The sequence below is a fragment of the Cervus canadensis genome, chromosome 9 (genome assembly GCF_019320065.1).
Source record: "Cervus canadensis isolate Bull #8, Minnesota chromosome 9, ASM1932006v1, whole genome shotgun sequence".
In the NCBI taxonomy this organism is placed as follows: domain Eukaryota; kingdom Metazoa; phylum Chordata; class Mammalia; order Artiodactyla; family Cervidae; genus Cervus; species Cervus canadensis.
The window spans coordinates 64,045,310-64,058,080 of record NC_057394.1 but is presented as its reverse complement, the minus strand read 5'-3'; the positions used below and the strand labels follow the sequence as shown (position 1 = coordinate 64,058,080).

At 40.1% G+C, this 12,771-nt stretch overlaps 1 protein-coding gene and 1 non-coding gene across 3 annotated transcripts in view; one reads left to right on the top strand and one right to left on the bottom strand.

The window, feature by feature from the left end:
• Nucleotides 1-12,771, bottom strand: part of COG3 (component of oligomeric golgi complex 3) — a 60,114-nt gene that overhangs the window by 27,334 nt on the left and 20,009 nt on the right. For both annotated transcript variants that reach the window (XM_043477676.1, XM_043477677.1), the window contains 7 exons: nucleotides 12,332-12,375; nucleotides 11,731-11,857; nucleotides 11,045-11,136; nucleotides 9,774-9,913; nucleotides 8,460-8,620; nucleotides 4,457-4,568; nucleotides 763-887 (listed from right to left, as the gene is read on the bottom strand). In XM_043477676.1, the coding sequence (XP_043333611.1) occupies nucleotides 763-887; nucleotides 4,457-4,568; nucleotides 8,460-8,620; nucleotides 9,774-9,913; nucleotides 11,045-11,136; nucleotides 11,731-11,857; nucleotides 12,332-12,375 (801 nt within the window). The remainder of the gene's footprint in view (nucleotides 1-762; nucleotides 888-4,456; nucleotides 4,569-8,459; nucleotides 8,621-9,773; nucleotides 9,914-11,044; nucleotides 11,137-11,730; nucleotides 11,858-12,331; nucleotides 12,376-12,771) is intronic.
• LOC122447729 lies at nucleotides 7,547-7,653 on the top strand. Its single transcript, XR_006271378.1, has one exon. It is a non-coding gene; the product is annotated as a U6 spliceosomal RNA (small nuclear RNA).

Genomic DNA, 12,771 nt, shown 5'->3' with positions numbered 1-12,771 from the left:
TGATCAAATTAATTTTTGAAAAGTGAATTAAAGTCACCGATTTTACAAACTATTTTTTTGGGTTTTACCACTAACAGTAAATAAATGTAGACAACTGATCATTCAGTGACTGATATATCACTAAACTGAAATGCTTAAAATAAATGCCACCTAAAATAAATGTGCAGTATAAGCTGGGGCTGAAAAACTAAAAGGGTACTGCTAATTTCAGCAAATAATTAGTCCATGGTTAGAAACACATATAATCTGTGTAACAAGAAACACCTGTTAAAGAGGTTGATTTAAACTGAGTACAAAACTAATTGCATTCAGTACTAAATGTATATTATACAAAATATACATATGTGACATTGGACATATTAACCTTCCTGCATCTTTTTCTTCATCTATAGACTAAAGACAGATGAAACTAAAGACAGATGAACTAATCAAGAGTTTTAAATGTATCTGCAGCCATGAGAAACAATAAAAGTTACAGGTCTTTTTCTCAAAACAAACATATAGACAAAATTTTACCCACAACTTCAAGGTGTTCACAGACCACCCAAAGCCCATGAGAGGATTCTGAGGGCCTACCAAACACTCAGTGAGATTGATCTTAAAGTTATCTCTGTATCTAAAAATCTTATTATTTGAATCTACTACCAAGCAAAATATATTGCATCAGGATCTTAAAATAAAATAAAATTCAAATTAAAAAATATTTTAAGCCACAGAGCAAACAGTTTACAGTAAGATACAAGGATTGACTGACACACATACATCTATACATCTGTACAATTTGGAGAGACAGACAAGAGTTCGTCGAACTGTAGGATACCACATTCCATGAAGATCTGCTGGAGAAATCGTGGTCTGCGGTCTAGGACTGAGAGATTCAGATGAACCTAAAACCCCAAATGGAAAAGAAGACATTTCACAGGTCTGTCTTACATGCACAGCAACTATAAACTGTTAGTTTCTGTTACCTATCAAAGGCTGGAAGCATACATTTTCTCTAGACTCGTCTCTAACTGAGAATGCCAAAGGAAATCTAAATCAGTGCCAGGTGAGATTTAACACACTGAGTAAGAACACACATGAATACCCACATCTGTACATTCCGGCCTCCCACACTCAGCCCAAGTTGCCTTCTCCACACTGGAATCAATTATCTTTATGAACTACATGAGCAGTATACACACATTACAGAATACCATGCACCCAATAAAAAAGAGACAGATCAAAATGTAGTCACGTAGACACAAGTGGGGGTGGGAAGGGAGTAACAAGAAAACAAAGCACTTTAAATCGGAAGATTAATCAAAGCTCGTTTGCCTTACAGCCTTCCACGTGCAGAACTGTATCATTTCCAGGCCCACTCAGAATATCCAGTGCCCAAGTGACCAGAGCTGTGTGTCCAGCCCCCCACCGCACCCTCCCCAGGCCAGGAAAGGCAGCTGCCAGCACGTGTGAAGAGGAGAATGAGAGGAATGTGGCTGCACAGCTGCACAGAAACACTTCTGTAAGAGAAGCACGATCACCCGGGTGGAGGGACCAGAATTCGGATGAGCCATCAAAGTGGAGCCGAGACCACACTCTGAGACAAGAAAGGCAGACTGAAATGCAGACTGGGTATTAGAACACACCAGGAAACGTTACCAAATTTTTCAGTGCAATAATGGTTTATGGTTACATGAAAGATGTCCCATTTTGGGGGGTGGGGGGAGAGATGCTGAAATACTCAAAGGTAAAGTTGCAATGATGTCAATAACTCACTTTAAAACAATTAGCAAAACTATTAGATACAATATGATAACATGTTAAGTCTTAAATCCAGGTGGTGGGCATAGGTGTTCATTGTATCATTCCATGTTTCTGTGTATTTGAGCTTTTTTTTAATAATAAAAAAGTAAAAGTATAGCCAAACAAAACAGAATTCATTTTTTAAAAGAAGAGCTATAGGGAATTCCCTGGCGGTCCAGGGCTTAGGACTCTGTACTTCCACTGCAGGGAGCCTGGGTTTGAACCCTGGTTGGGGAACTAAGGATCCTGCAAGCCATGCGGTGCAGCCAAAAAAATAAAAAACATTTAAAAACAGCCATATCTTCATATGCTCAAAAGGAGACCTGGAGGCCTTTATGCAGGAAAGGGTTGAGGGCAATGTTAAGAGTTGGTGCTTTCTCTTTATCATTCTGTAAGCTTAATTTTTTTTCAAAAGCATGTGATACTTGTAAAATTTTAAAAAGCTCTGCCTTACTTTAAACTAGGATATCTACTTTATATAAAATTTCTTAAGGAGAAAGAATGAACTAGATAAAGTATATCATGGAATATTTAGGAGATTAAGTATCCATAGTTTTGCTGAGAATCAGGCTATCTGCAGGATTCCTCCTTCAAAATGAAAGAGCCCAAAAAGTACTCCCAAGTTAAAGTTTAGTGAAATAAATGTATTTAAGTAGCTTAAAGCCGGAAGTCAATTTATTCGTTACTTTTTGCATTTTCCTGAGAACAGTTAATACTTGAAGCAGTGGATGGGGAAAAGTTCCTTACACTGCAAGTCCAGGGACTACTGGCTGCCTCTTCTGAGTAGCAGCGCAAACCGGCTGCAGGGTGTCCCCCGCGCCTGCTGTCTCCTCCTCCATGAGCCTCACACTGCCCTCACTTGCATGTGAGGCAATCTCATGGAGATTAAGAGCTATGCTTTTTGAAGATACTGATAATCAGCCTCTTCACAGGATAGACCCTTCACCAATCTGCCAATTTGCCCTGACATCTACTCCTACTGGGCTTCCCTGGTAGCTCAGATGGTAAAGAATCTGTCCACAATGCAGGAGACCTGGGTTCGATCCCTGGGTTGGGAAGATCCCCTGGAGAAGGGAAAGGCAGGCCACTCCAGTGTTCTTGCCTGGAGAATCCCATGGACAGAGGAGCCTGGTGGGCTACAGCCTGTGGGGTCACAGAGTTGGACACAACTGAGTGACTAACACTCACTTTTTCACCATTCCTACTACATGAACATCACATCACTTAAAGGCCTCACTTTAGAGGCATCTCCTATGTACTTCTGACATACCAGAAGACCAGGAAAAGTGATTACTCTTTTTTTTTTGCTTCCCTTGCCAAGACTCAGAGTCTTGTTTTCCAACCCCAATTCCATCTCCATTCTAAATAACATTAGGAACCATATGGATGACTCACGTGGTTGTCCCTGACCTTCTCAACTCCAAAGACCTTCGCTTCCATTCCTGCACCCCTAGTCCAAACAGTTTAACTTTCAGAATTACTTTCTTATTAATTGCTACAGATTTTACTACTCTGAACTATTCTACCTCTTAATTATTAAAACTCGGTATCCCACTCTCTGGCCACAATGTCCTCAGATTTCTTATTTCTCAACTCTTTACTCAAATCACTCTGCCAAGCCCTCCTCCTCTGACTTATCACACCCTCTCTTCTTGCTTCCCACCTCTCTGGCTGTTCTTTCCCTGCCAACCTGGTACCAGTCCACTCCCTCCATCTGTTCCTAATGTCAGCCCCTATTACAATTCTCTACCCAGACTTCCATGGCTATTCTGCTACTCTCTGTCCTGGGTGATCTTATACAATTCCAAAATATCAGTGAAAAAAAAAGAAGAAAAAAAAAAGTATCAATGACTCCTCAGTTTATCTCTAAACCAGTCTTCCTCTTTATAGCTCTAGAGCAGTGCAGTCCAAGAGGACTATTATGTGAATCATAAATGTGACACATTAAAACGCCACCCTGGACTTCCTTGGTGGTCCAGTATTAAAGAATCCACCTGCCAACACAGGGGGCGCGAGATAACTCACGAGTTATCCAGGGTGACTCTTAGACAATTTTGCTCCTTGCATAACATACACCCTAGTTCAAACTATCCCATATATTTCTGTCAATTTTTCACCCCAGTCCAGGCACATTTAAAAAATGCAAAACTGATGGTACAAGTAGCTAGAATTTCCAAGTCCATGAGATTACCCCCTGACACCTATCACACTCTGGCCTGCTTCAGCTGCTCCTTCCCTACAAACAACTGGTGCCCGAACACACCACACCACGTGACCTCCCCAAGCACCTACGGTGCTCCACTCCTGTCTGCAGGCCTCCATGCTACTCTGTCTTAAACAACCTATTTCCACCTGGCTCTCTCATACTCATCCACACAACAGCATTCAGATTCCACAGCTCTCACTGAACCTGCCTTTCTGCACACAAAGCTCATCCCCCTTCACAATTCTTCCACGGTCCTTCCATGGTCCCAGAGAGTCCTGTGGATATCTCTATCCTGTCACCCTTGAACTTCTTGCTTAATGCCTGTGGCGCGCCAATCTCCCCCCACTAAAGTGTGGGGTCCTCAAAGGCATAAACAGTTTTTCATGCCTGAGACATGGCAAGTCCTCAATATAAGTTTATTAAATGAATGAATTAAATAATGGAAGTTAAGACAGCATAACATACCAGATTTTGTTAGACTATTAGGAGGCTCTGCTTCTTCTAACCGAACATCTGAAAACGAAGCTTCTGAAGGTGGTAACTTCTTCTGTTCATCTTTTAAACTCCGAGCAATTTGCTGTATAAAGAAATCAGACAGAACATTAAAGTGTAGTTTTTAGCTGTGTCTAGCAACACGAACACAGTGTTTCTATAAAGTAAAAGATATATATCCTAATTAACGAATAAATGGACTACTTAAGAGAACCATGCCAAAACAGCACATAGAAATGAAAAGTTAAACTGGTAGTATCTCTATTTTCATAAAGGCAAAGACAGACTTTCCTGAACCACTAATTTCAGAACCATTACAAGGTATGTGCTAAAAAGTCAAATATACAAGCCTCAGATTAGAAGCTTAATTTTCAACTTTATATTTAGAAACAAAATACTCAGATTTAAGACTGGATACATTGTGGATGTCAGAAGTGCTTGTATCAAGTAGTCAGCTAACTCACACCATGGTTTTCTCTTTATGTGAGAACAGCTACAGGTTGGTCTTTTTTTAAACAGATTGTTAAAAATTATCTTATGGACTGGAAACTGTCTGGCTCTTCTTCTTCACTGCTTAAAAAAATATCATCAAATATACACATCACTAACTACTAAGGGGGCAGTGAAAATCCTACCAATTTACATTGGTTATACAGGCGGAGATACACAGAAATGAAGGCCTAAAAGACATTCAGCTACTGCCAAAAAAAAGAGATGGCCAGATAACTATTTAGGAGACAGGCTCCAAATCAATCAGGCCTGTCCTTTCCTTCTGCATGCATAAATCAGAAAGTATAGCTAATCCCCAAATGGCACAGAGATGTAGCCATTGGTGAGACCCTGACCTTCACCAAAAGAAAACAAGCAAGTAGATTCACTGGAAGCAGTATCCTTAAACCAAGAGGTCTATACAAGAAAACACTCAAGACACTGGCCATGTGATGACTGAATAAACATACCAAACGTACTACTAAATTAAACTGGGAGGGGGTATGTGTGTGTGCTAAGCCGCTTCAGTCATGTCAAGTTCTTTGTGACCCTATGGACTGTAGCCCGCCAGGCTCCTCTGTCCATGGGATTCTCCATGCAAGAATACTGGAGTAGACTGCTATGCCCTCCTCCAGAGGGTCTTCCCGACCCAGGGATTGAACGTAAATCGCTTACATCTCCTGCATTGGCAGGAGGGTTCTTAACTACTAGCACTACCTGGGAAGTCCAGGGTCGGGGTCGGGGGAGTATACAGTAAACTTAATCACCTGACATCCTATTAGACAGAATTATTAAAACAGGTACTCTATCTAGAAAACAAAAACTGATATTCACAAGGAGACAAGGAAAGAAAGGAGGAAGGAGAAAGCGAGCACAAGTCCCTGCATCAGGCTTAGAAGCAGATCCATTAACACCAGTCTGCCCAAGAATCTGGCACTGCTAAAGCTCCCCACCAAGAAGGCACAGGCTCCTCCTTCACCAGATAGACGCCGTCCTGAGGATACGCGCCCCAGCAGAGGTCATCTCCGCAGTCCCCTCCTCAGTGCTCTGACCCACGCAGGTGACCCCATGGGCAGGAGGGACATGCTGCCTAGAGCTCTGGCTTGTGCCTCCAGCTTTACTGTGGGCCTGGCCCATGAGGGGGTGACCGGCAGGTCCAAGGTGCGCTGACTGGATGACTTCCCAGGGTGCCGAGAGCTCAGCACAGGCCAAGGCCCAGGGGCTGCCGTCACTAACTTCCTCGGACAGTGGGTGACACCAACAACTCCCCCAGCCCGCCCCTTCCCATGTCCTGTCTCCACGGCTGTAAGCTGCTGCAGTATACTTGACTTTGTCATTCAAAAAAATAAATCAATAAAAATAAGAAGCTCCAGGTTCTAATTCTGTTTTAGCACTAATACCCTAGGCATTATTTAAACTCTGTCCAGCACTCAAAGGAAATGCAAATACATTTGTAACTGAAAGATTAGTGAGATGTACCTAAGTCTTCAGACCATAAACTGGAGACCAGTACTGTGTAGTTCTGAGGAAACAACCTCCAGGGTTTGTAATAAGAGACCATCACACATGGTTATGTGACCATCCACTCTGGTGGATCATATGTTACTAATCCTCTTCTATGTCACTTACAAACAACGGCCAGACCTAAAGGCACAAGGTGAGAAGCACGGTCAGGCTGAGGGAGTCTCGGCCACCAAGCTTGCTTCCTTGCCTTCCTTCTTTTACCTACTTTGCTTGATTGTGCGTTACTCTGAACATGGGCGCATCCTCCTCTAGGAGGGTCAGAAGCTCCCATCGCTGCATCCAGCGGGGTAGCTAACCTGGAATCACCTTCAAGGCCACAGTCAACACAGAGGTCTGACCCGAGGAGGGTCTGGAAACAGGCCTGGCTGGCAGCCGCAGAGAGTCTCACTGTCACAGGAGGGCCAGGCTGAGAAGCCAGGAAGTTCGGAACAAAACTGCTGCAGGACACCTGGGAGTGGTGCGCAGACCCTGTGGAGCAGAAGCTGCCCGAAACTGGGGGAGAATTCAGGGACCTGACCAGCCGGGCTGGGCCTAGGAGCCAAATGTGGACACTTCTTAAAGAGAAGGGAATACCAGAACACCTGACCTGCCTCCTGAGAGATCCGTATGCAGGCCGAGAAGCAACAGTTAGAACTGGACATGGAACAACAGGCTGGTTCCAAATAGGGAAAGGAGTACATCAAAGCTGTATATTGTCACCCTGCTTATTTAACTTATATGCAGTATACATCATGTGAAATACTGGCCTGGATGAAGCACAAGCTGGAATCAACATTGCCGGGAGAAATATCAATAACCTCAGATATGCAGATGATACCACCCTTATGGCAGAAAGCAAAGAAGAACTAAAGAGCCTCTTGATGAAAGTCAAAGAGGCAGTAAAAAGTTGGCTTAAAACTCAACATTCAGAAAACTAAGTTCACAGCATCCAGTCCCATCACTTCACGGCAAATAGATGGGGAAACAATGGAAACAGTGACAGACTATTTTGTGGGGCTCCAAAATCACTGCAGAGATGACTACAGCCACGAAATTAAAAGAAAAGCTATGGTGCTCGCTTCGGCAGCACATATACTAAAACTGGAACGATACAGAGAAGATTAGCATGGCCCCTGCGCAAGGATGACACGCAAATTCGAGAAGCGTTCCATATTTAAAAAAAAAAAAAAAGAAAAGCTATGACAAACCTAGACAGCATATTAAAAAGCAGAGACATTACTTTACCAACAAAGGTCTGTCTAGTCAAAGTTATGGATTTTCCAGTAGTCATGTATGGATGTGAGAGCTGGACTACAAAGAAAGCTGAGCACCAAAGAAGATGTTTTTGAACTATGGTATTGGAGAAGACTTTTGAGGCCCTTGAACTGCAAGGAGATCCAACCAGTCCAACCTAAAGGAAATTAGTTCTGAATATTCACTGGCAGGACTGATGCTAAAGCTGAAGCTTTAGCCACCTGATGGGAAGGACCGACTCACTGGAAAAGGCCCTGATGCTGGGAAAGATTGAAGGCAGGAGGAGAAAGGGACAACAGAGGATGAGATGGATGGCATCACCGACTCAATGGACATGGGTTTGGGCAAGCTCCGGGAGTTGGTGACAGACAGTGAAGCCTGGTGTGCTGCAGTTCGCAAAGAGTCGGACATGACTGAGCAATGGATCTGATGCCACTTACAAGAAAAAAAGAAAGCACAAATTCAACTTAAAAACAGAATGCATAATGAAAAAGAAGAGATAACTGAACAGAATGTTTGTAAAATACAACTTAAAGGAAGGACAAAAAAAAGAACACTCTAACAAATCATTTCTGTTCATTTTTTAAAAAATGTTATTTCCTAAGATTTCATGGCAAGTTTCCCTTGATTTTGCATCCTGAATGAGAATTAAAAAGAAATATCCTATCTTCACCAGTATAAAATATACAAACATGTGGGGGTGAGTGAAAGATTCAACAAGAAGACCCACCTCCATCATGACTAACTTATCAGGATACGCTAGATCTCCAGGAGCTGGTTTGTAGCCCGTGATGTCCGTCTGAATGTAGATGTGGGTCCGGTAGACAAGCCGCTCCTGTACATCTTCTAGCATCTGCTTTACGCCAGCTGCAAATGCCCCCAGCTGTTCAGCTGATTTAAAAACAAAAGTGCAATCACCCATTCCTTTAGATTTAGAAAATACTTTCTTTAAACAAGCAAAAACATTACAAAATTGTCTACAATAGATAAACCAGTCTTGCTTCAGGGACTGGTTATATTCTATTTTGAAATAACTGTCTTCCAATTTCCTCAGATTTAAAGTTGGGAAATAAATTTGCCCTTATATCTTCTTCCTGAGACTCTCTGAAATAACTTCTATTATTAATATGAATAATAAAATCTTGGTTTTAAAGTGCTCTGCGATTTTTAAAAGGTACCTCATATAGCTTCATACCAAGCCTGAGAGATGACTAAAGCAACTTGTTAACTAAGTTAATCCCCATTTTACATATAAATTGAGTTCCACAGATACTAAATGACTTGTTAACATTCTTACAAGGAAAAATGAGTAAAAAAATAAAATGAGGGAATTCCTCAGAGGCTCAGTGGTTAGGACTCCGCACTCTCAACTACCAAGGGTCCAGGTTCAATCCCTAGTCAGGCGTGTGTGCTCAGTCGTGTCCGAATTTTTGTGAGCCCAGAGTGGACTATAGCCTGCCAGGCTCCTCTGTCCATGCAAGTTTCCAGGCAGGAATACTGGAGTGGGTTGCCATTTCCTTCTCCAGGGGATCTTCCCCATCCAGGGTCTGCTGCATTGCAGGAGGATCCTTTACCACTAAGCCACCTGGCAAGCCCCAACAGTGTACTAGAAATGCCCAAACAAAACTAATCATTGCTTCTCTCTGGATTTCAGATGCCAGAAAGAACAGTAACTGCAATTATTTTATTACTAATTTTACAAAGACTTTAAAATTCTTTCCCCATTATTAGTCACAGGATAAAGTGCATCTTGGTTCAAAAAGAGACAAGGCATCAACCCAAGTTTTAAATATATTAAATTTATATAGGGAGGAGTGGCTGATCTTTTTCAAATTCATTGAGTCACAGATATAATTTAAAAACACCTTTTGGGACACTTCCCTGGTGGTCCAGTGGCTAAGACTCTGTGCTCCCAATGCAGGCGGCCTGAGCTTGATCCCTGGTCAGGGAACTAGATCCCACACGCCACAATGAAGACCCAGTGCAGCCAAATAAATATTTTTTTAAAATAATCTTTGAAATGATCATTTCTACTTTCATTTACCATTATTCTGTACATGATCTTCAAGCACCTCATTTTTAAGTATCCCACAAAGTTCCGATAGAGTTTCTAAGTGAATAACATGAATGATCAATGGCCTGAAGACATCATACAACGACACACACAGTTTCTCCAAAAGTTCGCTAAAATGAAAGAATGAAACATGGTTACCAATAGTAATCCTTTTAGTATTTTCTAATAGTTTAAAAGTCACCCTTAATTACTTCCAGTCAATAAAAATAATGAAAACCTACTGGACTATAATATTCGGGAACATTAAATAATGAGAACTGAAAGGCTGAAAGTAATTCTCTGGACTGTTTTTGCTAGAATCAATAAAAAAGCTCAGAATAAGCAATCCTCACAGTTAACAAACTAGCTGGCCCCAGCTGAAAGTCAATTTATTATAATTTTTACTTACATTAGCAATAATCTTGTGTCTATCCTTTCAAAAACAATAAAATATTTCAGTAGACTTAATTTTCCTACACCATAAATAACCTACACTATAAAATAATTTAATTATTTTTAATTTTCCTATACTATAAAATAACCTACACCACTATGAATCAAATGGTGACATTTTTCCCAGGAAAGACTGGTTCAAAACTCTTGAATACATACAGATTTAGATAAACAAAACTCAAAAGTATTCTGGACATGCACCAAGTATTTTAACAATTTTAAACATTTGAAAAGAAAAAAGTGAGGCTGTTAATACTCTTTACACTGTCAACCATACTCTTCTATATATAGACTTTCACCAAAACCATAAGATGTGTTTGTTTCTTCCCCATTATGAGAGTCATAAGCTTGGGATTCTTATGAGTCAAAATCACCAATATGAAGAACCCAGAAGTGACTAACAGTGGGTTTGAAAGACACTTTGAGAAAAATAATAAAAAGTATTTTAAATAGTATCTACATTTTTAAGTATCTCTCATGAGTCAGAATCATAGAATTTTTTTTAACTGAAAAGAATTATTACACTTAGTGGAGACAAACGGCTCCATATACCAAAATAGCTCCCTATACAGGCATCTTACTCTTGTAACTTACCGTTTCCATAATTATAAAAATATGAAAGCATATTGGCCTTTAAGCTGCATAATTATTTCAAAGTAAATAGCCACTGTCTCATCCAACAATACTCTGTTCATATACCCACAAAAATTAAAACATGCCTTAGTTAATTTTAGAGTACTACTATAATATAATAAGCCATTAGCAAATTAAATCTTAAAAACAAGAATCAGAGTCCATGTACCACATACTCTAATTTTGATGTTGGTTTTGTGAAAAATTCATTGTAAAGCTGGTGTTCATCCTGGCACACGTGAACCATAAAGGCACAGCCACTGCGAATCTGTGGGGAACAAACACACAGCACCTGTGATCAAAGGCACACAACGACTCCAGCCAGCACTGATGAAATAAAGCAAACGTTTTATTTACAAAGAGACTATGCGTATATATTCATAAAACCACTTCCTAAATAACAGAAAACAGTTTTCAGCATAATGGGGACATGGATGACTTTTATTTTCTTAAGTTTTCTAAACTTGTGACAATGAAAAGTACTCTTCCAGTCCAAAGGAAGGTATTTAGAAAAAGAATCTTTATGTACTTTCCTACAGTCTGAATTAAAATCACACTAAATAAAAAAGCACTCCTGCAGCAAAAGCTAAGATTAAACTGTCTACATAACTCCACCAACTCTGAAACTTCATCTTTCAAAAAACAATACTTATTTGTAAATCATCACATGCTAAAAATAGATCAAAATTAGAATATTTTGCCCAAATGAATGCTAATTACTAAATGAGATTTGTCATAAGTGGAAGATTCTGTAAGTTTGTTGATGGTGGGACCAAAACTTATTTACCCACGTGTAGTTTCTGGGGTGTCAGAACAGCTTAAGAGAAGGTTTAACATTAAACCACAACAAGCAGAAACTTACCAAGGCACAGTGGTCTCTGTTATTCTGGCTGGTCAACTCTGTTACAGTACAAGTAATACTGGGGCCCAAAAGGAGTTCCCGCTGATCAAGGTAACACTGGTGGATGTCAGTTAGCAGCTGCTGGTATCTGATGAAAAGCAAATGAGACAGCAGCATAAACTTCGGATTCCAGGTATGTAAATTAAATCTGATCTTAATCCAAAATAGGGTGCCAAGACTCCAAGGCTATACATGGTTGCTGCTCACTTGCCCACATTAAAAACTAGAAATATTTATGTATATAAAGAAAAAGCAAACAAATCACAATGATCTAACAAAACCCTTATCTTTTAAAGAAAGATTCATGTTCCAGGAGTAGTGGTCCTATATCTACCTCAATGAGAAGAAAATCCTGCTATATGGGAAAAAGATGCTTTGTAAACTCACAAACTCACAAAGTCAGGTCTATAACCTTGTTCCCCAAATTGAGCTGTGTGCCACAAGAAAAGGCTGGTATAGCACACAAGGTAAGTGCTCAGAAAACATCAGGGACACAGCAAACTTAGGAAAGCAGCACTTCAAGGAAGGTAATTTGGAAACTGAAGAACCTGTGGGTACTCACTCAGGTATTTTTTCAGATCGTTGTTCTATCTGTTCAATGAGAGTCTGTGGAATAAAGAAAAGCTCACTAACTTCATCTGTTTTAGTTATACTTTTAATTACTTTCTGACTGTAACAGTAACAGAAGCTCATGTTAGAAAATCTGGGAATACAAAAAAGCTGAAACGTAAAAATCACCTAAAATGCAAAAATTAAAAAAAAAAAACCACAGTATTTTAGAATATTTTCTTTCAGTGTTTGTATGTATACAGTTACTTTCCTTTTTAAACAAAACTGGAATTATACTATATATTCAGCTTTACAATCTGCTTTTGAAAAATAATATTTTAAAACACTTCCTTTTATTAAATAACTTCCATTATCAGATGAAAATGTTTGAAAAGCCTTAGCCTTACTGCCTGGCACTTAGTAAACAGTCAGTGAATCATCATTATAAATACT